The following is a 25,261-nucleotide window of genomic DNA, read 5'->3' as shown; positions in this document are numbered from 1 at the left end:
TCATTGAGGAATGAAGTTTGTAAGTAGAGGTGGGGGATGAGCATCAGACCCTTAGGGAATGAGATGTGCTCCACCAGGGAATACTCTGGGAGGGTGGTAAAATAAATGGTTTTCCCTGCCGGCCGTCTACCGTGCGAGGTCCTCGGAGCTTTTCTCTTTTGGTGACACTGTGGCCTCGACTTCTTCACCCTTGTCTGGGGTCTGCCTGCTCTCAGTCGGTAGCTAACTTCGCAACTCCTCGCCCCCTCTCGGGCCACAGAAGTCTTGTGGAGTTGGTCGGCTCCCGGCGCACTGGGGACCCTGCAGCGGGCGGGGCGGGCGGCCGGTCTGACGTGTCTCGGCGGGATTGGAGCCGCCGCCCTATATAGCAGCGGCAGCCCGGGCGCCGCGCCTCGGAGCGTCCCGGCTTCTCCCGCGCGGCGGCAGCGACAGACGGACAGACTCTCGGGCGGCCACACTCACGAGTGAGGATCGGGCGAGCCGGTGGGCGGGAGTGCCAGTGGCGGGGCAGCGGGGGGCTTGCTGCTGGCCACGGCCGGGGTCGGTTCCCCAGCTCCGCGGCCGCACTGGCGCCTGCTCTCCCGCTACCGCGACGGGCGGGGGCCGCTACGTGTCACTCTGCGCATGGCCGCGCCGGAGCGCAGAAACTTTCCCAAGTCCGCCACGCGCCGCGGGTCTGTTTGCGGGCCCGGGCAGCCGGGACTAGGAGTTCACCGGGCGGGCCGCCGCGGTGGGGGAGGGGAACGACCTGGCCAGGTTGGTGACGTGGGCAACCGAGCCGGCCCCTCCCCCCAGCTCGGCCGCACCGGCCCTACGGGCTGTGGACGGGACCCGGGTCAGTGGTGCTCTAGTTCGCGCGGCAGGCTGGGATCTTCGCCCGGGGCCCGGTGTCCCCCGCCCGGTGCCTCGCTGCACCTCCACCTGCGGCGTTCGGCTACGTGGTCACTGGAGGACTCCGGGCCCAAGTACTACTTGGATGCGCCCCAGGGTCCATGGGTGAAAAATACATTACGGAAAAATACCGAATTTGGATGAAAGGCTAGGAGGCCGAGCAGGATACTGTCTCTTTAAGCCTGTCCCCGCCCGCGGGCGCTCTTGGCCAGTGGGAGGGCCATGCTGAGGTGGCATCTGCGAAAGTTCCTCCCAGGCTGGGTCTCTGACTTCCAGAGCTGGGTAAAGCACTAGGCCGGCCTTGGTGGTCACAGACTTAGAGCTTGTGATCTCAGCAGAGCTAGGTTTGGTTTTAATTTTGGAGTTTGTACTCTTGAATATTGGAGTGAGCGGGGCGGGGGGGGGGGGGAGTACCTTCACAAGACTTCTGATGACATGAAAGTAAACAGTTTCAACTCTGGAAGAGAAACCTGAATCTCAGCTGGAGGTTTTCGCTGCCCTCCATGCGACTGCTCTAGTGTCTAAAGAACTTGGGTCCCTCTAGTTGAGGCTGATTGATGTGCTATTCTTTCTGGATTTTCTTCACATACTATTGCCCCTTACATAAGTAGTTGGCACAACTTTGCACAGGGGAATCAATCGAAATACTTCCTTGTTCAGAATAAAAAGGTAGAATTCTTTACTTACCAGCCTTTTCTGTTTTCTGCATTAACCAGGTTTCAAGTCTCTGTTGCTGGTTCTTGGGGAAGAGAAGGCCTCCCTTGGCTTCCTCTACCTCTCTTATCTCTCTTCCTTTAGTTCTAGGTCTGTGTGTTGAACTGACTTTTCTGCCATGTTCATTTATACTCTAAGAAACAAATTGTAAGTTGTGGATAGGTTTGCATTGGGTGCTGACTGACTCCAGCTTTCAGTGGCAAAGGTGGTTGAGATGGCCTTGGCGCTGAGGGGCTTCACCCACTGGAGGAGACTTGGGACATGTAGCAACCAAAAGAGGAAAGGGCGCAGATTTCATGCTATCTTGATGAACCTTTACAGGGAGGCAGGGAACTGGGCTCCCAGGATCATTCTTCTTCTTCTCTCTGGTGGTGTACTTGAAAATCAGGTTAGAGTAATGCTCCATCTCTTTCCGTCCTGACTTGTACAACTCAATCCAGCAAAAGTCTGAGATCTCAAATCTTGGGCTCCTATTCTCCTGAAAGTTTAGCCAATGCAGGTGCGGGATGGAGAGTGTGTTCAGCTGTGCTTACTGCTGTGCAATATGAGCATCCAGGTTCAGCCTCTGAGTATTGTCAGAGGTGAGGCAGGAAGTAGTGGATGCAGGTGGGCAGGAAAGGTTGAGGGTGTTTGCACTTGTCAGGAACTCTGAAAACTCTTGTCAGGAACTCTGAAAACTCTCTCCAGTTTCTTCCTTGGCAGTGACAGGGCTTAGACATGGAGGTGCTTTTGGTAGCCACTTGATTGGCTGTAAATACTCCTGCAGAGGGATGCCTAGGCAATATATAGTAGCTGTTGTTCTATACTTAAGACTTACCTTGTCCTGGAAAGCAGGGGCACTGGTTAGCAGTAGCTGACCCAGAAACTAAGACATAGTTGCTCACATGGGTGACCCTGGTAAAGCAGAGTGGGTGTGGTTTAAGTGATAGCAGAGCACACCTGAGCCTCAACTGCTGGAGCAGTTCTTGAGTTCAAGGCCAACGTGGTCTACATAGAGATCTTTGTCTCAAGACCAAAAAAAAAAAAATGTGTGTTTAGAGAATAGTTTTTGCCCTGCTCTGGTGGCCTTTGAATATTGTAGTTTTATGACCTGGTTTTTAAATCTCCATGGATTAGAAGGAATGAAGGACAACAGCAAGAAAAAAGGAGCTGCAGAGTTACAAGGATTCTTTTCTTTTTGGTTTTGTTTTTGAGAAAGGTCTCACTTTGAAACCCAGTCTGGCCTCAAACTCAGAGACCCACCTGCCGCAGTCAAAGAGCCCTTGGGCACTCTGAAAGCTCAAACACAATCTGCATTCTGCTATATGCCACTGTTAGCTTCATAGAAGAGTCAGCCTGGCAGAAGCCACAAAGACCCAGTAGTGTACGGATCACTTGTAAGATCCCTCGAAGGGTTGTCCTCTGAGAGTTATAGACATTGAAGTTTTACAAAAATGTCTCCTTCAAGGTCAGTAGCCTAAGACCTGAGCTCTGCCTAACTGTTGGGATTACTGGAAGCCACATGTGACTGAGAGGTGAACAGATCTAAGTTATAAAGCATGGAGAAGTAACCTTTCTGTTGTTTCTTTCTATCCAATACTAGTAAAAGCTGGCAGGCTGACAGAGGCAACCTCGGGACGGACTTTCTGGCTACTGACCATTTTGCTGGTAAGTTTTGAGTGCTCTTCCTGAAGACTTCCTATGGCTGGAACACAAAGATGTATGCTTTTTTCAGGATTTAAGCTTTAGAATACTGAGCTTTCTAAAGTTGGAAGAGCTCTTACTTTATTGTAATGAAGTTTTGGGGTTTTTGTTTGGTTGGATGGTTTTTTGTTTTGTTTTTGATAGTTTTTCTGTGTAGCCCTAGCTGTCCTAGAACTCACACTGTAGACCAGACTGCTGGCCTCAGAGATCCACCTGCGTCTGCCTCCTGAGTGCTGGAATTAAAGGTGTTTGACACCACACCCTGCTGCATAATTTATTACAGTACTTGCATTTTGCCAAGATGTGATGCTCATAAGACTGGTGCATAATAGTGTAAAGAAAATGAGTTCTTCCTCACTCATAATTACAGAAGAGCAGAGAAGCTAACACCTGTGTCTGAATACTTTACAAATTAAGGGAGTGGGAACTTCAGAGCCAGTGTACATGACTGTCCTAAAATAAGGGATGCTGTGCCTTGAGCCAGTTTCCTCTTGTGAGTGAATCTCCTCCCACACTGGACAGAGATAGTCAGCATGGTCAGCCATTCAGCACAATGTATGAGCTTGCTTAACTGACACCATGAAGCACTGTAAGGTTTCTTTCCCCCACCTACCCTAAGATGTTGAAATGGTTCTTATGGCCTCGGAATAAGTACCTAGTGCGTCCTAGTTGCAGCAGTTGTCATCTTTATACTTTTTATAAGCACCAGGAGGCATATGTTGAACAATTACGAGAGTGATTGTTGATCTGTCAGAGCTGGGTCAGGCCTGTGACAGCTTTCATTAGTCCCACCTGTGATTTGGGGAGGGCTAACAAGCTTTTACAGAGGCCATCTCATTGTGACTCCTACAGTGGAAAGGTGGCACAGAGTCTAAGCAGTGGGCATCCAGTAAATGCTGGGTCTCTTGTCCAAGTCTTATCTACTGTAAAAGAGTTCCTGAGAAAATAGTTAATCTAGTGAGCTAGGACCCTCCTCTACCTGCATTACCCATGTTCACCATCAGTTGAAAGCTTGAAGAATAATTTATTATCAAACTTGTGAGGAAAATAAATATTGTATATAGTTTGAGTAAGAAGATAAAAACCTTGTGAATTAGCTCTGCTTGGATTTTCTCCTCCTTGATTACCTTTCTCTTTCTTGATCTAGTGTCTTACTAGGATTGTGTGTGGACTTGAGATCAACCATGAGCTCTGTTGCAGTTTTGACCCAAGAGAGTTTTGCTGAACATAGAAGTGGGCTGGTTCCACAACAAATCAAAGGTGACAGATCACTTTACAAGTTCCCCTGCTGGGCTTCTGCTAATTTGTATTAGTTGGTTGCGAGTGGGATCGGACAGGTGTGAGGAATGACTCCAGATGCAGTGAGGTGCAATTGTGGGCAGTTTCCTAGAAATCCAATTAATGTGACAATTGGTAATTAATAGGATCCTTTACAAAATTGGTACTCCAGTAATGGGATACTAAGATATTGGCTGTGAAGCATCCCAAGACATTGTTGAACCTGTGAGGATGAAGGTAGTAATATTTGACTTCTGTGCTCTTGAAGGCCATTGGAATAAAATGCAGTTTGGAAGTTTTCCAAACCTAGGTTAAATAAAAGGGAATAGGTGATTCTTTTCTCTCCCCCCCCCCCTATTTTTTAGACAAAAAGTTTTGCTATTTAAACCAGGCTGATCTCAAAATCATAAACCTTCTGCCTCTGGGATTGTAGGCATGCCCAATTATGCACTTGATATTTATTTAACCGAATGTATGTAAAATACTGTCATTGCAACATCTCAATATAAAAATATCTAAAGCTGGGCAGGAGAGATGGCTCAGCCTTTAAAGACTAGGATCACAACCTATTTTATGCTTTTTCTTTAACTTTTAGTATATTCAAGGCATTTTTTATAATGCTTTTTTTTTTTTTTTTTTTTTTTTTTTTAAACCAAAGTCATTGGGGCTGACAGGACAGCTCAGTAGGTAATGGTGCCTACTTGCCAAGCCTTATGACCTAGATTTGATCCCAGCGCCTACACAGTTGAAGGAAAGAAGTGACTTCTGCAAGTTGTCTCCATATGCAACTCAACATGCATACATATGTACACATACAAATAAATACATATAGATAATGTTTTTAATTTCTGGTTTAGATTTTCCAAAATTTTCAAATGGAAGATAAACTGTTTTAAGTTGCTAGAACATATTAAGTTTTCCCATGGTGGAAAGCAGTGAATGTAGACTAGAGGCCTATCTAATTGCAAAGGTCTCTTGTCCTCTCCAAGTCTGCATGCTCCATTGTGTAGATACTACCTCAGACGTGGGGATTTGGGATTATCCAAAAACGGTCATATACTTGCTGTTGGACTGGACAAAAGCATGAACAAACTGGGTACCATGGACTATGGACATGACTAATACTCAAAGGCCCCAGGTTCCTCCTGTCTTGGCTTGAGAAGACATCAGAGAGTTCACGTGATAGTTAATTTCACCATTGTCCATTACAAAGGAAAATATGGAGCCTACCACAAAGGTAGTTCTTAATAGTCACGATTTGCTTTTTTACTTTCTAATAAGTATGAGGACCTTTAAAAAAAAAAAAAAAAACCTCTCTCACACAAGCTTGCCTTTAAGGGTTTTTATGTGTCTCAGTACTAAAATGGGGCTTATACTAAAGAGGGCAAAAAGTTTCCATTTCTGGAATTGGGAGTCCCTAGCCCCCTGATGCCTGACTACCTGAGGTCCTTTCCCATAGCTGTGAATGAGGAGAGTTTGATAGCATCACTCACCGTTGTTTTGGTGGGGGGTTCCTGCAAAAACCTTTCAGCTGTTTTTGTTCCTATCATGTTGAATTGTGTTTTCCTCCTAATCTGTGTTGTCTGGTCTAGTTGCCACTTTAAATTCAGAAGAGGAAAGCGACCCGCCAACCTACAAGGATGCCTTCCCTCCACTTCCTGAGAAAGCAGCTTGCTTGGAAAGTGCCCAAGAACCTGCTGGAGCCTGGAGTAACAAGATCCGGCCCATCAAGGCCTCTGTCATCACTCAGGTAGAAACACCATTTCTTTTTGCTTAATCTTTTCCTTGTAGGAAGCAGTAAGATCTGATAAAAGGTTTTTAATGTGCAGTGATGAGATCATTTGGGGGTATATGAAGTGGTGAGGTCTAAAAGAGGAAACTACTTCCTTTCCTCCTTTGTGGAGCACACCTTTTGCCATGATCATCCCATGCAGCCTCCCTGGCACTCCGGGCTGGCACACAGTATGAGATGGGCCATATTTTTGTCAGATTCATGGAGCCATGTTTCTTTCTATTTGGTGTAGCTCCTAGTTGCCATGACTGCCTGTCCTATCCATATGGCAATCAAAGCTAGTCTGTTGCTGGGCTTAGTGACACACATCTTTAACCCAGCACTCAGAAGCTGAGGCAGGCAGATCTCGAGTCAGAAGCCAGCCAGAGCTTTGAAGTAAGATCCTAATTTCTGGTTTTCCCTGACGTCATTAGCCCTTCTCCCTGAGCTTTTAAGAGTGTTAGAACTGATGCCTGGTTGTGATAGGAAGTCATCACCCATGTAACCATACCTCCTTGTCCTTATCCTTGTTTGCATAAGCAGCTGCATCTTGATATTTTCTTTGTGGCCTGGCTGCTACATGTAGCAAATGCATCTTTTGAATGGTTCAAACCTGTGTCGGGTAATTAATTGATCTTCTTGCTTCCACTCCTGCTCCTCCTCGGCTCCACAAACCACCTGGCTCTTTGAGTAGATTTTGTTATGCTTAAACTCTCATGGTGCCTGTGCCCTGCCTCTTAAACTCTCATGGTGCCTGTGCCCTGCCTCTTAAACTCTTCATGGTGCCTGTGCCCTGCCTCTTAAACTCTTCATGGTGCCTGTGCCCTGCCTCTTAAACTCTTCATGGTGCCTGTGCCCTGCCTCTTAAACTCTTCATGGTGCCTGTGCCCTGCCTCCTGGCCTGTTCTGTCTGCAGCCTCTGCTGTTTGCTATCATGGCTGCTGCTTTCTCTCCTCAGAAAGCTTCTCTGTTGTGTCCTTGATGGGTTTTCTGTCCTAGGCAAGTGCCTCCCTTTCAGCCCTTCACAAGCATATTGTTTTCTGGTGCTCTTCATGGTTGCCAGCACCATGTGCCAGCCTCCTGTCTCCTTCCTGGTTTCTCCTCACTGCCTTGCCTAGGGCACTGCTTAGTGAGCGAGTGGTTAGTAAATACATGCTGCATGTGGTTTAACTTTGTCTTTGGGGGTCTTCTCTGAACAGGTGTTTCATGTACCCCTGGAAGAGAGAAAATACAAGGACATGAATCAATTTGGAGAAGGTGAACAAGCAAAAATCTGCCTTGAAATCATGCAGAGGACTGGTGCTCACCTGGAGCTCTCTCTGGCCAAAGACCAAGGCCTCTCCATCATGGTCTCAGGGAAGCTGGATGCGGTCATGAAAGCCCGGAAAGACATTGTTGCTAGACTGCAAACACAGGTGGGTGTCCCTAAGACTGTTGCTTGGCTGATCCTAGTGCGGGCCAGAGGACAGCAGCGTTTAGAACCTTAGTGATTTTAGTAATAACTACTAAAAATGGTAGCACTGGGATACCTGTCAGATCGGCCATTGAGCTACATGTGCTGAAAAAAAGACTTTTCCCAGACACTTGGAAGCCAGTGAACTTGCTAAGTAGGTAGTGATCATCAGTTTCTGGGCCTCACACTTCGTTTTTGTTTTTGTTTTTTTGTTGTTGTTTTGTTTTGTTTTGTTTTTGATTCTATTCCTAGCAGTCTATTACCAATACTTGCAGTTCATTTGAGAACCATTAGAATAAAAAGCAAATTTGCAAGGCACTTCTCATAAGAAAAAGGCGAAGAATCTTATAAAGTGCCATGTGACAACTCCCATACAGTGGGGGTTTGTTCAGAGATGGTGTTACTTACTCCCACTTGCTTAGGTGAGCCTCTAGACAGGCTAGAGGGGGGAGGAATCTGCTCTGCACTGGCTGGGCCACACAGCCTTCAGGATGGGTCTAAGCCCCAGGCAGCTTCATGGAATTACACAATTCCGTGTATGTCACAAAGGTGAAAGCTGGCTCGTGGTTGTGTAGCATTGCAACTCCGAAACTCGCTAGTTATATGACTGGAGTATCATTTCACCTCTTAGTAGTTTATTCTGTCTAATTATACTATCATCTTACTTTATAAGAGATGTTAAGGTATTCATATTTGATCCTTCTTGTTTAGACTTCTGTCTTGGATGTCTTGGATGTCAAGTTTGTTTTGAGTCTTAACTCATTTCTATCAATCTGTTTCCACGTGTTCTAAACTTACTGAGAGAGGGCCCAGACCTCTTATCCTCTTGCATTCTACATTTCAACTCCTCTCTACTGCATCTCCCAGAATCCTCCTTGTCTGTTAGTCCCTCCTGTCTTGCTTTCCTATTTGCCAACAGTGCTTTAGTCATTAAACAGTAAGAAAACATTTCCAGAATGACATCTCCCATCATCTCTGTTCTGTCTAAATACGAAGGGCTTTAACTTTAACATAGTAAAATATATAACAAAACAATTATCAAATAAGAACTATAGTTAAAGATTCCTCTCTTGCTTTCTCTGTTTTCTCTCCTGCCATCCTCCTCTTCTCCCCTCCCTTTCTCTCCCCCTTTCTCCTCTTCTGTTCCCGGTGCCTCTGTCTCTTCCCTTCTCCCGCCCTTTTGTAAATAAACTCATTTAAGCTCAAAAAAAAAGAACTATAGTTAATAATATTTAGTCTTCTATGTAATTTATCTTTAATCCTAACTAAGGGAAACTATAACCATAACTATCTTCAACTCCATCAAAGACCAGAAACTCTCGAAATGACAGAGACAACTCATTGCCTGGTCAGTCACCTGAAGTTCTTCTGTAATCTTTCATCTTCGGCCCATAGGCCATAGTGTGTCTGGCAGACTCCTCAGCTAAGCAGGAAGTTTCAAACTGTCCACCTGTATTGGCAGTTTGTCTGTGGTTTTTCTCTGTGTCCTGCAGACTGTCTGGCAGACTCTTCCATGAAGCAGGAACCCCTGTAGCACCAGCACTGTGCATCTTTTTCAGTAATCACTTCTCTGTGGGTCCTGCATGTCCAGTTTATACAGCATAAAGTCAAACAGTATCTTGCCCAAATGGCTAGTCTTGCCGTATTTTCCCTTCTGATAAAGTTGATGTTACCAGGAGCAGTTGTGCCTCAGTTAAGAAAAAACCCTAAACCATTTTCAATGATATTCTGTAGGTCTTTGAAAGGTTTGAAGAATGCCTATCCAATTGAAATATATCTCTGTATATCTAGAAAACCTAACGTTTTGACTATTATAGGTAACTATCTGTAATCTGTACTAAATTATACATTACATTTTTAAGTGAGCTATATAAAGATAATACTTAAACACGTGGAGAAAAATGCATATCGCAAAATTGACCTTAAATTTGTATCAATAAATGAAAATCCATTCCGAAACAAAGTAGTCATTTCTATACCATCAGGCTATCTTCTGCTTATTTGTCCTTTGCTCATAGGATTCACTGGTGATCTAAATTTATTTAAAGTTGAAAATGATGGTTTTCTGCATCCTACCTTTATCAACAGTTGATTTCAAAATGTATGATAGTGCTGAGGAGGTGGTTTTGTGGGGGGGGGGAAATACTACTGGCAACCTAAATTCAATCCCTGAACACACGTGGTAGAAGGGAAGAACCTATTCCCCCATGTTGTCCTCCAGCAACACACACATAGTTACACACAAGGTAAATAAAAATGTAATTTTTAAGAGTAAGTCACTTGGTCTGGGGATAGGTAGGTAAAGTGTTTCTTCACTTTCTTCAATGGCTATAAACATACTTCTGCCATTTGGTCCTACATAATCGGTAAATATTTTACTTCTGTACCTGGAGTATAAGAATTTTTTAGCTATAAAGAAGTTGCTGCTCCTGATCCAGACCATATTGGTTCTCTGACCACATCCTCACTGGTGTCAAGAGAATTGGGCTGTCATATAACCCTTAGTGCAGTCCAGGCTGGCCTTCTAACTTATGATCCTGCCTCAGCTGCCATGTGCTACCATGCTAAGGATTTTTTGTGTCATTGTGAGTTGGGGACATTGATAAATAATCTGTCTTTGACCAGAGGAGCCCCTCAGGTTTTCTTGCAGGCAGCTTTCTATTGAAAGCTATCTCAGATTTCTCAGGCTAGTCTCAGTTATATGCTTCCCTGGGTCTTTGTGCAGTGGAGAAATGCCAGGCCCACTGCATTTTCAGTTTTTCAAAATTATTTCAGCATTCACATGACTATAATGTCAAAGCTGAATAGAAGCCCTCCTTCCCAGCTTGTATAATATGCACCTGTCCTCTAAATTTCCTTGTGTGTGACTATCCACTATCCCTTTATGCCTGGTACATATGTTAATTGTTGCTTATGTTTACAAAGCCCTGATCTCTGTGTTCCTTTTTAAATACCATTTCCTGTGGTGTCTTGTGTGTCAGCAGATACTGATTTTCCTCAGTGTCATACACATCAGTGTAACACACTCAGTGTGTGTGCTATTGTTTAAGCACTTGGTAGTTTGTAGGCTCTTATTTGTGTTACTGTGTAACCAAAAAGGAGGGAGGGGACATTCACCTGCAACAAGTAAATTACCTCCCTTGGAAGTTTAGTGTTCTTTCTCCCACAAGAGCCAAGCTGACCTGATATTGAGGGTTTTGCAAGTCAGAGGCATAGCTGAGTAAACTTCAAGGCTTTTGTATGGCAAATGCATGTGTAGTGTGTAGGTGTTGATATGGATGTGTGCTTGTGCCTGTGGAAGCCAGAAACTCCTCCTCCTCCTCCTTCTTTTCTCAAGACCCTTTCTCAGGGTCTCTTGCTAAACCTGGAACTCCAGCTTGGTAGGCTGGTCAAGTGAGTTCCAAAAGTCTGCTTGTCTTTTCTCTTCTCTGATTTCTTTCCCATTTATTCTTCAGTTTTTACTCTGTGACTGTTCAGTCTGTTTATATAGTTACACTTATGTTTTTATGTTATGTTGAATGAGTCATTGTAAGAAAGCATTTTTCACCTCTAAGTTACAAAAACGATTATCCCTTTTTTCTTCCTGCATCTTTTCCATATTCTGGTTATTTGGATTGTATTCCAGTTCTGTGAAATAGTAGTCCAGGGTTCACCACTTCCCACGTGGCTGTTGGTCATCAGCATTGTTTCCAGAAGGCAGCCTCCCACTGTGACCAGAGGCTATTCTCATCATGTCCTAAGGGTCCACAGTAACTTAGGTCTGCTGCTGGTTTCCAAGTTGTGGTCCATTAGTCAATCTCTTTTTGCCTGCCAATACTTTCCTACTTCTATCTAGTGCTGTACTATTGCTGGTTTTCTGGTTTTCCCCATGCAATTTAGGATGTGAGGGTGGCTGGGTAGGTGTAGGTATAAGAGGGGTGTGTGTTATGTGCTGGTATGTGCACGTGTGGGGACCAGAGGTCAACATCCGGTGTCTTTCTTCATCTCTTTCTGAGACTGGGTATCTTAATATTCTTAGAGCTCACTAGTTATCTAGAATGATTGGACAGCAGTCCTGTCTTACCTTCCATCACTAAGACCCTGGAAGTTTTATGCTCAACTCCAGTAATTTTTGGGGTTTTGGAGACATGGTTTCTGATTGTGTTGGAACTCATTCTATAGACGATCCATCCGCCTCTGCCTCCCAAGTGTGTGCCAACACTGCTCTGCCAGTAATCTTGTTGTAATTAGAAAAATTGGTATGCTTATGATTTAAGCTGCCTTTGCAACTCGTATGGGGTATTATTAGCTTGTAGCATACATTTCTCTCTCATTTTCAATGGTAGGGATGAAAGGCAGGGTTGCAGACACCAGGGTTTTCTGGTTCTTTATCAGAGGCCTAAGTGAGTGTTTTGTTATTTTTGGTCTCTCCTGTTACAGGCCTCAGCAACTGTTACCATTCCTAAAGAGCACCATCGCTTTGTCATTGGCAAAAATGGAGAGAAACTGCAAGACTTAGAACTAAAAACTGCAACTAAAATCCAGATCCCACGCCCAGATGACCCCAGTAATCAGATCAAGATCACTGGCACCAAAGAAGGCATCGAGAAGGCTCGCCATGAGGTCCTTCTCATCTCTGCTGAGCAGGTGAGACCTCGGAGTGGCCTGGACCCTGCACTCTATCATCTGGCCAGCCTTGTTCCTAGTGAGTTCTTATGAGTCCGTTCTGCCCTGTCCAGGACAAACGTGCTGTAGAGAGGTTAGAAGTGGAGAAGGCCTTCCACCCCTTCATTGCTGGGCCGTACAATAGACTTGTGGGTGAGATCATGCAGGAGACAGGGACTCGGATCAACATCCCTCCACCCAGTGTTAACCGGACAGAAATCGTCTTCACCGGAGAGAAGGAGCAGCTGGCCCAGGCCGTGGCTCGTATTAAGAAGATTTATGAGGAAAAGGTGCAGTATGGTGGTGGCAGAGCTGAGGAACGGGAACAGTTAATAGGATCTAGTGTGGGAATCTGCACCCTGCACCCCTTGGGGACAAAGCTGAGTATCTGTTATAGTGCTCATTGGCCATATTTCCCTCCTGCCCTACTGGGTACGCTGTAGGGTGGTGTCTTGGTTTTGTGTTTATCCTTTTCTCCGGTCTGTGCCCACACTGGTTGCTGCCTTAGGATTGGTGTATACTTCTTAGTTTATTCTGCTTTGAAGTATGAGACCTGTCCCTTATTTGGAGAAGGCCGGGTGAGAGCACAGCTCTGTGGAAGGAAGAGGGTTTGTGGAATGGGCACAAAGCCCTAGGTCAGATCCCAGCACTATGGGAGCAGGGAGAAATGTGAAAGCAGTAAATTAACTTCATGATTGACAAACAGCCTGAAAGTAACCAGGGGAGGCTAGGTGCTGGAGAGGTAGAATTTCTGGGGAGGCTGGTGCTGACTTTGTTGGTGGTAATAAGTCTGTCCACATTGCCTATGTCTCCCTTTTATTAGAAGAAAAAGACTACAACCATTGCGGTGGAAGTGAAGAAATCTCAGCACAAGTATGTTATCGGGCCAAAAGGCAATTCATTGCAAGAGATCCTGGACAGAACTGGAGTCTCTGTTGAGATTCCTCCCTCAGACAGCATATCTGAAACTGTGATACTTCGTGGCGAGCCTGAAAAGTTGGGACAGGCATTGACTGAAGTCTATGCCAAGGTAGCTCCCTTAAGAGTATAATGTGCTTTGATCATTTCTGAGGTTTATTATGGACTGACTCTTTGTTGATACATCCTGGAGACCCAGGCATGGGTGAAATTTGCCCAGATGGGGGTGCGGGGCAGGGGGAGCACTCACCACTGAATACTTTGTGTGTTCATGACTCAAGAGGTGAGATAGTCTCTTGACACAAGCCCCACAGTCTTTCCTTCCCAATTATAGTAGTGTGATCACAAACATGCACTACCCCATCCAGCTCGGAACAAAAATCAGGTCCCCAAGCTCACACAGCAGGTGACTTCCTGAGCGGTGTGTCCCACCCCATCCCTGTACCTTCCATGAGCAGTGGGTCTGACTGTTAGACCAGGCTGTCCTGACCCTCCTTTAAAAATCTGCCTGCTTCGGTGCTGGGTTAAAGGGCTGCACCACATCACCTCCTTGGTCTGCCTTTGCTTTCACATAACTTGAGCTCTACAGACCCACAGCTTTGCCCTGTTTTTGTCCTAGGCCAACAGTTTTACAGTCTCCTCAGTCTCTGCCCCTTCCTGGCTTCACCGCTTCATCATTGGTAAGAAAGGGCAGAACCTGGCCAAAATCACTCAGCAAATGCCAAAGGTAGGAAACCATTTTTAACCGGCTTTTTTGAAATTGCCTGACATGGTTGTGTTTATGCTATTTGTCCTGTCCTGTGTATGCTTTGCAGACTATGGAGTGATATCAAGCTTCAGTTATCCTGTTGATATAGTTAGTTTCCATTAATAACCATGGGAGACCATAGTAAATGTCTTTAGGTGGCTTTCATAGATTGTTTTAAAACTGTCTTAACTGTGAATTTAGTAATTACTGTGTAAAAGATTTAATGATGATGTGAAGAGCAGGAACTTGAGTGTGTGTCATCAACCTTCTTGCAAAGAGCGCTCACTTTTATTCCTGTGTCTGGCCTGCTTATCATTTCAATTTTTCTAGCCTTAGAACTGTTAATGATTTACTTAGATGTAGACAGACTACTCTCCCTTTCCAACTACCTTACCCTTTTTATGTTGCAAACAGCACAAGTTACTGGCCTGCTCATGTGAAAGTGGGTTTTACTCTATCACTTTATTTTTAAAAATTTGTCCTTGGGCTGTGTAAATAGTATAGCTGCTAACAATTGCTGAGAAGTATGAAGACTAGAATTTGGCAGCCTACCTGACTTCTAGTCTCAGAAGGGAGAAACAGGATCCTCAGAGCAAGCCATGGGTTTAATTGAGAGGCCCTGCCTCTTGAGTAAGGTGGGAGAATCACCAAGGATGATCTTGACATCTACTTCAGGTCTCTACAGACATACTCGCGTGGATTTATACACTAAAATGAAGAAAGAAGGCAGACACTGTGTTTGCCATCTTTTTGTACAATCACAATTAAATCTGCCTTCCAAAAGGGACAACAATGCCCAAGAACATGAGCAATGGTGAGGTCTATACAGATTGAGGGCAAGTACAATGTGAAGGGCTTCCCAGCTCCTATTCTCAGCCAAAAGAAGGCACATAAGACTTTGAACCATAATATTTAGTGCCATCCTTCAACCCTTCCTTTCTGCTCTTTGTATTGTTGGTAGATGATACCCTCAGTACCTATACAGTACATAGCAGCTGTGCTATTTGGCCTTAGCCATTCTTTCCTTCTCATTTTGGGCTGGTAGGTTCACATTGAATTCACAGAAGGTGAAGACAAGATCACCCTTGAGGGACCCACAGAGGATGTGAGCGTAGCCCAAGAACAAATTGAAGGAATGGTCAAAGACCTGGTAAGTGCCTCTGCTGGCTTCAGGGAAGGTTCTCGTAGGGTAGGAACAGGTAGAAGTCTTGTCATGCAGGTCTTCAATAGGTGGTCATGGTGACAGAGTAGTAGTCTTGTGTGTGTAATATGTTCTGAAACAGAAGATGACTGAGGTCCCAGAGGTTTGGGGCCTTTGACGGTGACAAAGGGACAATCTTCTAGCAATTCTTGACTGTTGAGATAGGGCAAGTCATGCTGGGTGCGTAGTGGTGCATACCTTTCTAATGAATCACAGCACTTGGAGTTGGAGGCCAGCCTGGTGTACAGAAAATTCCAAGACAGACAGGGCTACATAGAGAAACTTGGGCTAGGGGGTGGGGGAAGTAAATGCTAGTGTCTTCTGAATCTCTGAATGACCAGGCATGTCTCCTAGCCATAAGCATTCATCTGTGAACTTTGTTCTTTCTTCCCTTGTAGATTAACCGGATGGACTATGTAGAGATCAACATCGACCATAAATTCCACAGACACCTCATTGGAAAGAGTGGAGCCAACAGTGAGTAAGGCTGTTGGGTGGTGACAGGGCCCTAACTCCCTGAAGCACGGAGGAGGAGGGCCTTCATGATTTTCTTGCTTTAGTCCCTGAGTGCTGAGTAAATAGGCCTAGCAAGGTGTTGCTGTCAATAGAGATTGGTTATGCAGCTTCCTAAAGAGATCACTTTGGCCAAGATAAGTTGTCACTTTGAGAATGGACTCTCTCTGCTGTATCTTTTCATCCAGCCTGCTGCTGCACTTAGCCCACCAGGGTTCCTGGGCCTCTTTTTGTTTATTTATTTCTCTGTGTATCCTTGGCTGTCCTGGAAATAAAACTCTGAAGACTGTGCTAGTCTCACTCACAGAAATCATCCTGCCTCAGCTTCCTAAGTGCTGGGATTGAAGGTGTGCACCTCCACCGCTTGGCTTTGTTTGTGGGACTCTTATAGTTACCTTCCTAGACTTGTGTGCCCAAGTTGTCTACTCAGAGTGAGGGTCAAGCTCCAATACAGTAATCAGTCATTTCTATTAACCAAAATTTTCCGTGTCTAAAAGAACCTGGTTGTGTTTTCCATCAGTTTGCAAAGTTCCCAGGGCATTGTCTTCCAGCCTTGAGTATGAGCTGCCACTGCTTTTGTGTTGAGATGTATTTCTTTTTTCTGTCCAAAGTCAACAGAATCAAAGACCAGTACAAGGTGTCTGTGCGCATCCCCCCTGACAGTGAGAAGAGTAACCTGATCCGGATTGAGGGAGACCCACAAGGCGTACAGCAGGCCAAGCGGGAGCTGCTGGAGCTAGCCTCTCGAATGGTAAGCCAAACCCCAAGACCACGCCTATTGGCTGCCTCTAAGGAAACACACTGTTGGGATGTGTGGTCCAGGAGCCATGTTTCTTCTGTCTTCCCCAAATCACCAGCAAGTCTTGTCTCTCTTAACCCTCATGTGCCTGGGGCCTGTAGTGTCAGAGTCCTTTCTAGACCTGAAAGTCACTGCAGTCTCCCTCCCTGTGGTTCTGAGACACCCGGTGACGAGGAGCATGCTGCAGTGATGCCTTTGAGAGTCCAAAGGTTGGCGGAATCAGATTTGAGAATTAGACCGTACTGTGTGTTGGTCCCAGTCCCTGTTCTTACCCTATTTGGAGGCATGTTTTGTGAGGAGTGGTTCAGTCTTTCTTCGCGGTAACCCAGGGTGAGGTCCAGCGTTTGGCTCTTCTCTGACTGTCCCTCAACAGTCAGGCCAGGGTCTGCTGTTGCCATCTTTGCCTCCTGTCTCATGTACCGTGCCCTGCAGTGTGTTCTGCCTCCACTGAACCATCAGCAGATAGCAGTCTGCTCCACTACAGTTGTTTATTTATGGGCTGATAGTTCTTTCTTCGTGGATTCTGTCTCTGCCTGCTGTTCCTTCTGCTGACATTTCAGTGGGGACAGTGGAGGACATTGAAACGGGTGTGGGTTCACTGGTCGGGGATGAGCCATCCTTTACTAATTATCCACGTAGGGAATGTGGTCTAAGCCCATTGTAGTCAAGGAGTGTTTCCCTGCTGTGTAGGATATTGAGTTTGTAGTTCTGGCTGTTTAGTGGTCAGTGCTACTGCACTTGCGGCTAACAGGCCCTACAGCCCATTCTTTAACTGAACTATGTTCCAGAAGACAGCTCACCACCAGTGTAACTAACATAAGTTGAAAGGTTAAGTAGCTATCTGGAGTGGGCACTCCTAGTGGCATATTGTTTCTGGAGGCCGTGGCAGACACTTCACCTGGTACCTGCTGTGGGTGGAGGGACAGACAACACATATCCATTAGTAGCCTTACCTGTGGTGAATGGCATCAACTACTTTAATTATCTTTTAGGAAAATGAGCGTACCAAGGATCTAATCATTGAGCAAAGATTTCATCGTACAATCATTGGGCAGAAAGGTGAACGGATTCGTGAAATTCGTGACAAATTCCCAGAGGTAAAGCTTTCCTTTCTTTTTGTTTTTTGTTGTTGTTTCTTCTTGTTACTGGGAACCAAACCCCCAGGGCCTTGTGTGTGCCAGTAAGTGCTCTACCTCTGAGCTGTGCTACCAACCCCAAAAAGCATTCTCTAGCTTCTAGGATTTTCACTTGAGAAATTATTAAGTATTTCACTTTAAAAAACATGCTTGCTGGGCGTTGGTGGCAGAGGCAGGCCTGATCTACAGAGCTTGTTTCAGGATAGCCTCCAAAGCCTCGGAGAAACCCTGCCTCGAAGGAAAAAAAAAAAAAACAGAAAAGTAAACAGACATGCTCATAGGCATGTATACCACTGCAGATATGTGAATTGGTGTCGGGATAACTTGCAGTCATTCATTCTCTTTTTTGTGAGCTCTGAACTCAGGTCATCAGGTTTGGTGGCAACTCTCACCCACTGATCCATCTTGCTGCCTAGTGTTTAGTTAGTATTAGAATGATAGTACACTGACTCCTGGTGTTTTGTTTTAGGTTATCATCAACTTTCCAGACCCAGCACAAAAAAGTGATATCGTGCAACTCAGAGGCCCCAAGAATGAGGTGGAGAAATGCACTAAGTACATGCAGAAGATGGTTGCGGACCTGGTAGGTGGCTTTCTGCGCCCTCTTGAGTACCTGCCTTGGGGGCTTGAAACAAAGTGGCCATAGCACCTCTCTCAGTACCTTGGTACTTACTTTACCCTGTCAGTAATTATCAAGTGAAGATGCCAGTTTCCCATACCACTCTTTATTTTTCTTGGGGGGACCTTCAAATACATAGGTAAAAAGGGACTAATTTACTGGCAACATAATTGCACTTACCTGTAACCCTCACACACAGAGGCTTAGATAGAAGGATCTTGGGTCAAGGCTGTCCAGGCCACATAGTAAGAACCTGACTCCAAAAGGAGGAAGAAAGATAATTTTTTTTTTTTTTTTATGCTAAACTGAAAGGTTTAGGAAATGTGAAAAGGGAATTGATGGAAAAACCACAGATCACCATGGTCACATGAGAGAGGTTCCATTGTAGTTTCTGTCTTCCCTGAGAGCTGTCACTGAACTACTGCCATGAAGCTACTAGGTGCTGGGCTTCTAGGGTACCAGGGCCTACAAGCCTTGACGTTGTTGTTGAAGCTATAAAGGGGAACTTAATTAGATGGTGAATAATTTATGTAATTCATTATGATAATCAAGTGGGTGGGGAGAACTAGGCCGGGTCTGTGTTTGCCAGTGGTATATATTTGAGTTTATGTAGCTTTGGGGGATAAAAGGGAGACTTTACCCTCTGGCAGTAGAAGTTACTGTTCCATTCTCTTGTCTTTAAGGTGGAAAATAGCTATTCAATTTCTGTGCCAATCTTCAAACAGTTTCACAAGAATATCATTGGGAAAGGAGGCGCAAACATTAAAAAGGTGATCAGCTCATCTTGCCCAACCCTTTGGATTACAAGGAAGGACTGACCTTCCTCCCCAGCTCTGTGCTCAGCTGTAGAAAAATGATATATCTTATGTACCTCTCCTTTTAGATTCGTGAAGAAAGCAACACTAAGATTGATCTTCCTGCCGAGAATAGCAACTCTGAGACCATTGTCATCACTGGCAAGAGAGCCAACTGTGAAGCTGCCCGTAGCCGGATTCTGTCTATCCAGAAAGACCTGGTAATGGGGGAACTCTATTTCCAGAATCTTCTGAGCATGTGTAGAACTCCCTAGGCTTTACGCCTAGGGAATGTCAATCAAGTGGTCAACATCTCTCTACTTCTTACATACTGGGTACTACAGCAGGGATGCCACTGTCTGCCCTCATGTGTGACCCAGGGTTAGCAACTTTATGAGACAGGGATTCTCTGTGTAGCCCTGGCTATCTGTCCTGGAGCTCACTTTGAAGACCAGAGTGGCCTTGAACTCAAAGAGATCTAACTGCTTCTGCCTCCAGTGCTGGGATCAAAGGCATGAGATTGCTCAGTGGATAAAGTACTTGCTGAGCAAACTTGAAGACATGATTTCAGAATCTCAATGTGTATACATACATCCAGAAGGGAATCCCCAGAATCTCAAACCAGCCAGTCTAGCATATGTAGTGGATGATGGAATTCTCCCACACCCACCCACTCCCCATCCCTCAGCCATTTAGTCCCAAATAAACACACAGCGGCTTATATCGATTATAAAATGCTTTGTCAATGGCTCAGGATTCTTATTTGGCTAGCTCTCTCTTATTAACCCATCTCTATTAATCTGTGTATGTATCTCCACGTAGTCTTGGCTTACCCGCGATGTCTGGGCCTCTTTCTTGCTTCCTGTTGCAGCTCCTTGGCATCTCTCTGACTCCACCCACTACCGTTCCCCCACTGCCTTTCTCTGCCCCTGTTTGGATTTCCTGCCTGGCTAAATCCTGCCTGTCCATCATCTCCTCTTTTCTAAGTAAAAAGAGAGGTTTTAACTTTAACATAACTGGTTGTATCTAGTTTAGGTACAGGTACCTTCTACTGCTGAGGTTAGACTTCCTGGAGTACTCTAATAGCATCCCAGACATTCAGCAGCATGCCATCTAGTGAAGATGGCTATGACCGGGATACAGGCATCATCCCTTCCAGGCCTGGGCTCCCCCGCCGCCCAGGGACGTGTGTGTGTGTGTGTGGCGCGTGTGTGTCGCGTGTGTGTGTGTGTGTGTGTGTTCCTCGGGTTTTTTATCTATGCTGCCTCCCCTCCCCCCTTAGACTCTGCTGTGTATTCATTCACACTGCCTTATCCCTGGCTGGTAGCTAATGCCTCACTCTGCCTGTTTCACATTACCATTGTCTGGGAAACCACTTGTTTAAAGGGTAAAATTCAGTCTGTATTTCATCATGACTGAAATTAGAATCTTTTTAGTATGAAAATGTGTATAGACATTAATTAATTCACTTGCCAGCTACCTTCAGAGTTGACTAAAGCAGCAGGTCTTACATTGCATGGTCTAAAGTAGGCTTTCCTATTATGCTGTGTATGTCTTCCTGCTGACCTACACCCAGCCTGCATTTTCAGGCTGTAGCACATTCTTTCCTTCTGACCTTTTGTCACACAACAGTTAACTTCCTCTTAATGTCCTATTTGATTTCAGGCCAACATAGCTGAGGTGGAGGTCTCGATCCCTGCCAAACTTCATAACTCTCTCATTGGCACTAAGGGCCGTCTGATCCGCTCCATCATGGAGGAATGTGGTGGAGTACACATTCACTTTCCTGTGGAGGGTTCTGGAAGTGACACAGTTGTGATCAGGGGTCCGTCCTCAGATGTAGAAAAGGCTAAGAAGCAGCTCCTGCACCTGGCTGAGGAGAAGGTGAGTCACTGCTGATGCTCCCTTTCTCAGGATGGAAAATCATAATAGACACTTCTGAATGCAATTGTCCACACATTTGAGAGTCACTAAGGTGGAGGTTTGAGGGGAACAGCTAAGGTTTCAGGGTGGATTAAAATATGATTCTTTATGTGTAGTTCTGGGATTTGACAGACCATCCTCTGACCTCCACTGCCATCCAAATTTATTAGCCACCACCTTTCCCCAAAGACTCTTCCATTGGTCCTTCCGTCAGTCCCCCGTGGGCTGGCATGGTAGTGCATGCCTTTAATCCCAGCAGTCTGAAGGCAGAGACAGGCACATCTCTGAGTTCCAGACCAATAAGTAGTACATAGTGAGACCTGTCACAAAAAAACTAATAAAACAAACTGGCATGGCTGGCCTCACAGGCCATTTCCTGGGTTTATCACAAAGCTGTGAGGACTGGAGTTTGCATCCTCCAAACCCTTATAAAGCGAAGGGGTGTAGTAACCCATCATAGTCTTAATTCTTGGTCAGCAGAGTCAGAAAATCTCCAAGCTCCAGAGGTCTAACAGAAAACCTGCCTTAATATAAATTGGAGGGTGATTAAGAGAAACAGTGTTAATGTTGAGCCTACAAGCTCAAAATTTTTTTAATTTATTTTGTATGCAGTGTTCTGTCTGAAGGCCAGAAGAGGGAGCCAGATCTTACTACATGTGGGTGCTGGGACTTGAACTCAGGAACTCTGGAAGAGCAACCAATGTTCTTAACTGTTGAGCCATCTCTCCAGACCTAAAATTTTTTTTTATTAAAAATTGTTTGGGCTATTCTGATCCTTTTATGTTTCTACATGGACTCATGTATGTTGTAAATTTAGATTTTTTTTTTTTTTTCCAATTTCCTGTGGTTGGCAGGTAGATCTCATCTGTGAGTGGGCACATGTGTTCCCCTAACCTGGCCTTGCCTGGCTAACCCTTGGAAGTAGTTTGCCATGGGTCTTAGTAGCTGCTCACCAATAAGTGAAGATGTTCCCGTTTCTGCATTTGCCTAGTTGAATTACTTTTTTCGTGTGTGTAACAGGCCCAGTGTCAAATTTAAGATCCTTCTGCCTCAGCCTCTTATGCTGGGATTGTAAGTGTTTGCCACATTAGTTTTTAAATAATGCTGTTGTTTATGAACGTCTTTGTCTAAGGAGTAATAGTTTTGTGGTAGTGTTTGGTGAAACCGGTCAGTGCTTTAAGAAATTTCTTCAGTCTTCTTCCTCTGTATTCGTCATGCTGTGGGCCTGGTGACATTCACAGGCAGTCAGGCTGCCACTGTAGAGCCCTCTGATTTCCCTGATGCGTCTGCCAGACACCTGTAAGGAGATCCGTGTCCAGCTCTTGTTGTACCCTGCTGCTTTCTTGGTGTAAAGCAAGGGCTTTGGGTTGCCATGAGTGAGGGCTCTGTCTAAGCTGTGGCCTTTGGCTGGTGGTTCTCCAAGCTTGAGCTAGTGAGTTGCTGTTGTGTATTGGCGACTCTGTAGTGCTGGGAAGGCTCAGGGCTGGCCTTTGGAATACTTGGCATGTGTTTGTTCTAGAAGTAGATGAAAAAGTAGAAAAACCATGGCCCAGTTTGCCACACTAAGTAGCAAGCCTCTGGTGTGTAACAAATGGCTTGGAGTCATTGCTGATAAATAACAGGACCAGAGTTTTTCTACATCTTTCTGATAGCTATAGAGAAAAACGGCTGGGTGTTGCTGTTTGTTGAGGTTTAGTGTATAACTCCTTTGTGTGTGGGGACATTGAAAAGACACAGGACACTGCAGATGCATAAAGAGAGCCCACCTTACTTGTCAGAACTCTGACACACTGAGGTCCAGGCAGAGTATGAGGGGCAAATATACATCAAGTTTATTTCTGCAGCAAACCAAGAGTTTTACCGTGGACATCCGAGCCAAGCCAGAATACCACAAATTCCTAATTGGCAAAGGAGGAGGTAAAATCCGAAAGGTGCGAGACAGTACTGGAGCCCGCGTCATATTCCCAGCAGCTGAGGACAAGGACCAGGACCTGATCACAATCATAGGCAAGGAGGATGCTGTCCGTGAGGCCCAGAAAGAGCTGGAAGCGCTGATCCAGAACCTGGTAGGTCGCAGGCCTTAGCTGTAAACACTGCTCATGACATGGTATAGGAGATCTTCTTCAATTCCTTCTGTTTGTACCGCAGGACAACGTGGTTGAAGACTACATGCTAGTGGACCCCAAGCACCACCGCCATTTTGTTATCCGAAGAGGGCAGGTCTTGCGAGAGATTGCTGAAGAATATGGTGGGGTAATGGTCAGCTTCCCACGCTCTGGCACACAGAGTGACAAAGTCACACTCAAGGGTGCCAAGGACTGTGTGGAGGCAGCTAAGAAGCGCATTCAGGAAATCATTGAGGACCTGGTGAGTGCCCAAGGGGCTCTGCTCACCATTGCGTGTTAGAGTGGGTCCATAGAGCAGGCTCATGAAAGCGCCAAGTCAGGTTGTGGGTATCTTCACTGGAACCCTGCCCCTCCATCAGTCATGCTGTGATCTCTAGGCTTGCTTCATGAAAGTGGTGGGAACTAGTGAGGAAGAGGGTAGGGAGAGAATGCTGTACAGATGCAGAGCTTGACCTTTGTGCTTTCTTGTGTCCACCTTCAGGAAGCTCAAGTGACAGTGGAATGTGCTATCCCCCAGAAGTTCCATCGATCTGTCATGGGCCCCAAAGGCTCAAGAATCCAGCAGATCACTAGGGACTACAATGTTCAGATTAAGTTCCCAGACAGAGAAGAGAACCCAGGTGGGTCTAATTAAGCTTACCTCTGTGGGGATCACGTTGTGGTGACCTGAATGGTGCTTGGATGCTAGCCATGGATTTCAGGTCCATCCTCCTGGACACAAGCATGCACACACACCTCCCTTAAGCTTGACCATGCTTGCTACCTTGGTCTACTTAAGTGGTTGGTAATAGATTTTGGTGAAGGCAAGAAGAATTAATGTGGTCACTTGCCAAGGAAGTGACATGTATGAAGCTTTCTCTACCGGCTTGGCATATGTGAAACACAGGGTGTGAGCTTTCCTGTTGAGACTTTATTGTTCTATATAATCCAGAAAGACCCTGCAGCCTGCTGTATACACTACTGTCATTGGCTTAGTGTGCATGATGCGTGTCACACAATTATTTCATTTTCCTGAAGATACAGACAATTAGGAATCTTAGACATACTGCTCTATGGATTTTACACAAGTGATGTACTCAATAATATTTTAGTGTTGAAACACTTAGGAAAACCTTCATGGAATAGCATGAAGGGTTGCAGTATGTTTTCTTAGCCACTTCCACCACCAATTATAGATACATTTTCTGATTAAGTATGCACTAATACATTTACCTTATCAGTGGATGTTTCCTGAGAATTTTTGACTAAATTCTAGCATATTCAAGATCACAGCTTGTATCACATAGTTTCATTGTGTAATTCATAGTCAGTATTGCTAGAGTTAAAGGTGCTTTCAGAGTTACCCTTGCCTAGTTTAATTCAGTTGATGGTTCTCCCTTATTTGTTTATTCTATTAGCTCACATTGATGCCTGGGTAAATATTATCTGGGCATTTACAAGAACCCATCTCCATTTTACTTGTATCCTAGTGACATGCCCCTCTATTTGGGGGCTTTACCTTACTTTCTGGCATGAGGAACTCTCATGGGCCTATCTTGTCCTCTACCCTTATCTTCCCCAAGTCTCTGAAACTCTTTCATTCCTTGTCCAGAGCTAGGTCACTTGGACTGAGCGTCTCCACACCTGTCTGCTGTGGTGATCGCTTGCAGCACAGCCTCCCCAGGCGTTGGGACTTCTGCACACCTGTTACTCACTAGTGTATGTGATTTATACCTCTGCAGTTGTTGACTAGGCTTTCCCCTTTATTCCTAGTTCACAGTGTAGAGCCTTCCATCCAGGAGAATGGAGATGAGGCTGGAGAGGGCAGAGAGGCCAAAGAAACTGACCCTGGCTCTCCCAGGAGATGTGACATCATAATCATCTCTGGCCGGAAAGAGAAATGTGAGGCTGCCAAGGAAGCCCTGGAGGTGCGTCGACGGCTCAGACCCTGCCCAGGGGGCAGCAAACTGTGGGGACTGGCATTTGCTCTGTGCCTTTCTTGGCTGGTAACACAGCCAGGGGAGGCCATTTGTTTTCACCAGGATTCTACAGTTTATACCCTGACAGCAGT

At 45.4% G+C, this 25,261-nt stretch overlaps 1 protein-coding gene across 3 annotated transcripts in view; it reads left to right on the top strand.

The window, feature by feature from the left end:
* Hdlbp (high density lipoprotein binding protein) overlaps nt 1-25,261 on the top strand; it is a 56,993-nt gene that overhangs the window by 24,045 nt on the left and 7,687 nt on the right. For 2 of the 3 annotated variants that reach the window (XM_051190832.1, XM_051190834.1), the window contains exons 2-21: nt 3,188-3,252; nt 4,436-4,548; nt 6,159-6,316; nt 7,537-7,752; nt 12,210-12,416; nt 12,509-12,724; nt 13,258-13,464; nt 13,972-14,079; nt 15,146-15,250; nt 15,700-15,778; nt 16,426-16,565; nt 17,606-17,710; nt 18,219-18,332; nt 19,052-19,138; nt 19,252-19,383; nt 20,828-21,046; nt 22,930-23,151; nt 23,234-23,452; nt 23,693-23,831; nt 24,964-25,118. In XM_051190832.1, the coding sequence (XP_051046789.1) occupies nt 4,473-4,548; nt 6,159-6,316; nt 7,537-7,752; nt 12,210-12,416; nt 12,509-12,724; nt 13,258-13,464; nt 13,972-14,079; nt 15,146-15,250; nt 15,700-15,778; nt 16,426-16,565; nt 17,606-17,710; nt 18,219-18,332; nt 19,052-19,138; nt 19,252-19,383; nt 20,828-21,046; nt 22,930-23,151; nt 23,234-23,452; nt 23,693-23,831; nt 24,964-25,118 (2,904 nt within the window). In that variant the 5' untranslated portion in view covers nt 3,188-3,252; nt 4,436-4,472. Of the gene's footprint in view, nt 1-316; nt 465-3,187; nt 3,253-4,435; nt 4,549-6,158; nt 6,317-7,536; nt 7,753-12,209; nt 12,417-12,508; nt 12,725-13,257; nt 13,465-13,971; nt 14,080-15,145; nt 15,251-15,699; nt 15,779-16,425; nt 16,566-17,605; nt 17,711-18,218; nt 18,333-19,051; nt 19,139-19,251; nt 19,384-20,827; nt 21,047-22,929; nt 23,152-23,233; nt 23,453-23,692; nt 23,832-24,963; nt 25,119-25,261 lie in introns of those variants that run through there. The other variant, XM_051190833.1, reaches the window with a different exon arrangement.

The sequence above is a fragment of the Phodopus roborovskii genome, unplaced genomic scaffold (genome assembly GCF_943737965.1).
Source record: "Phodopus roborovskii unplaced genomic scaffold, PHOROB, whole genome shotgun sequence".
Classification (NCBI taxonomy): domain Eukaryota; kingdom Metazoa; phylum Chordata; class Mammalia; order Rodentia; family Cricetidae; genus Phodopus; species Phodopus roborovskii.
This window is presented reverse-complemented; position numbering and strand designations above follow the sequence as displayed.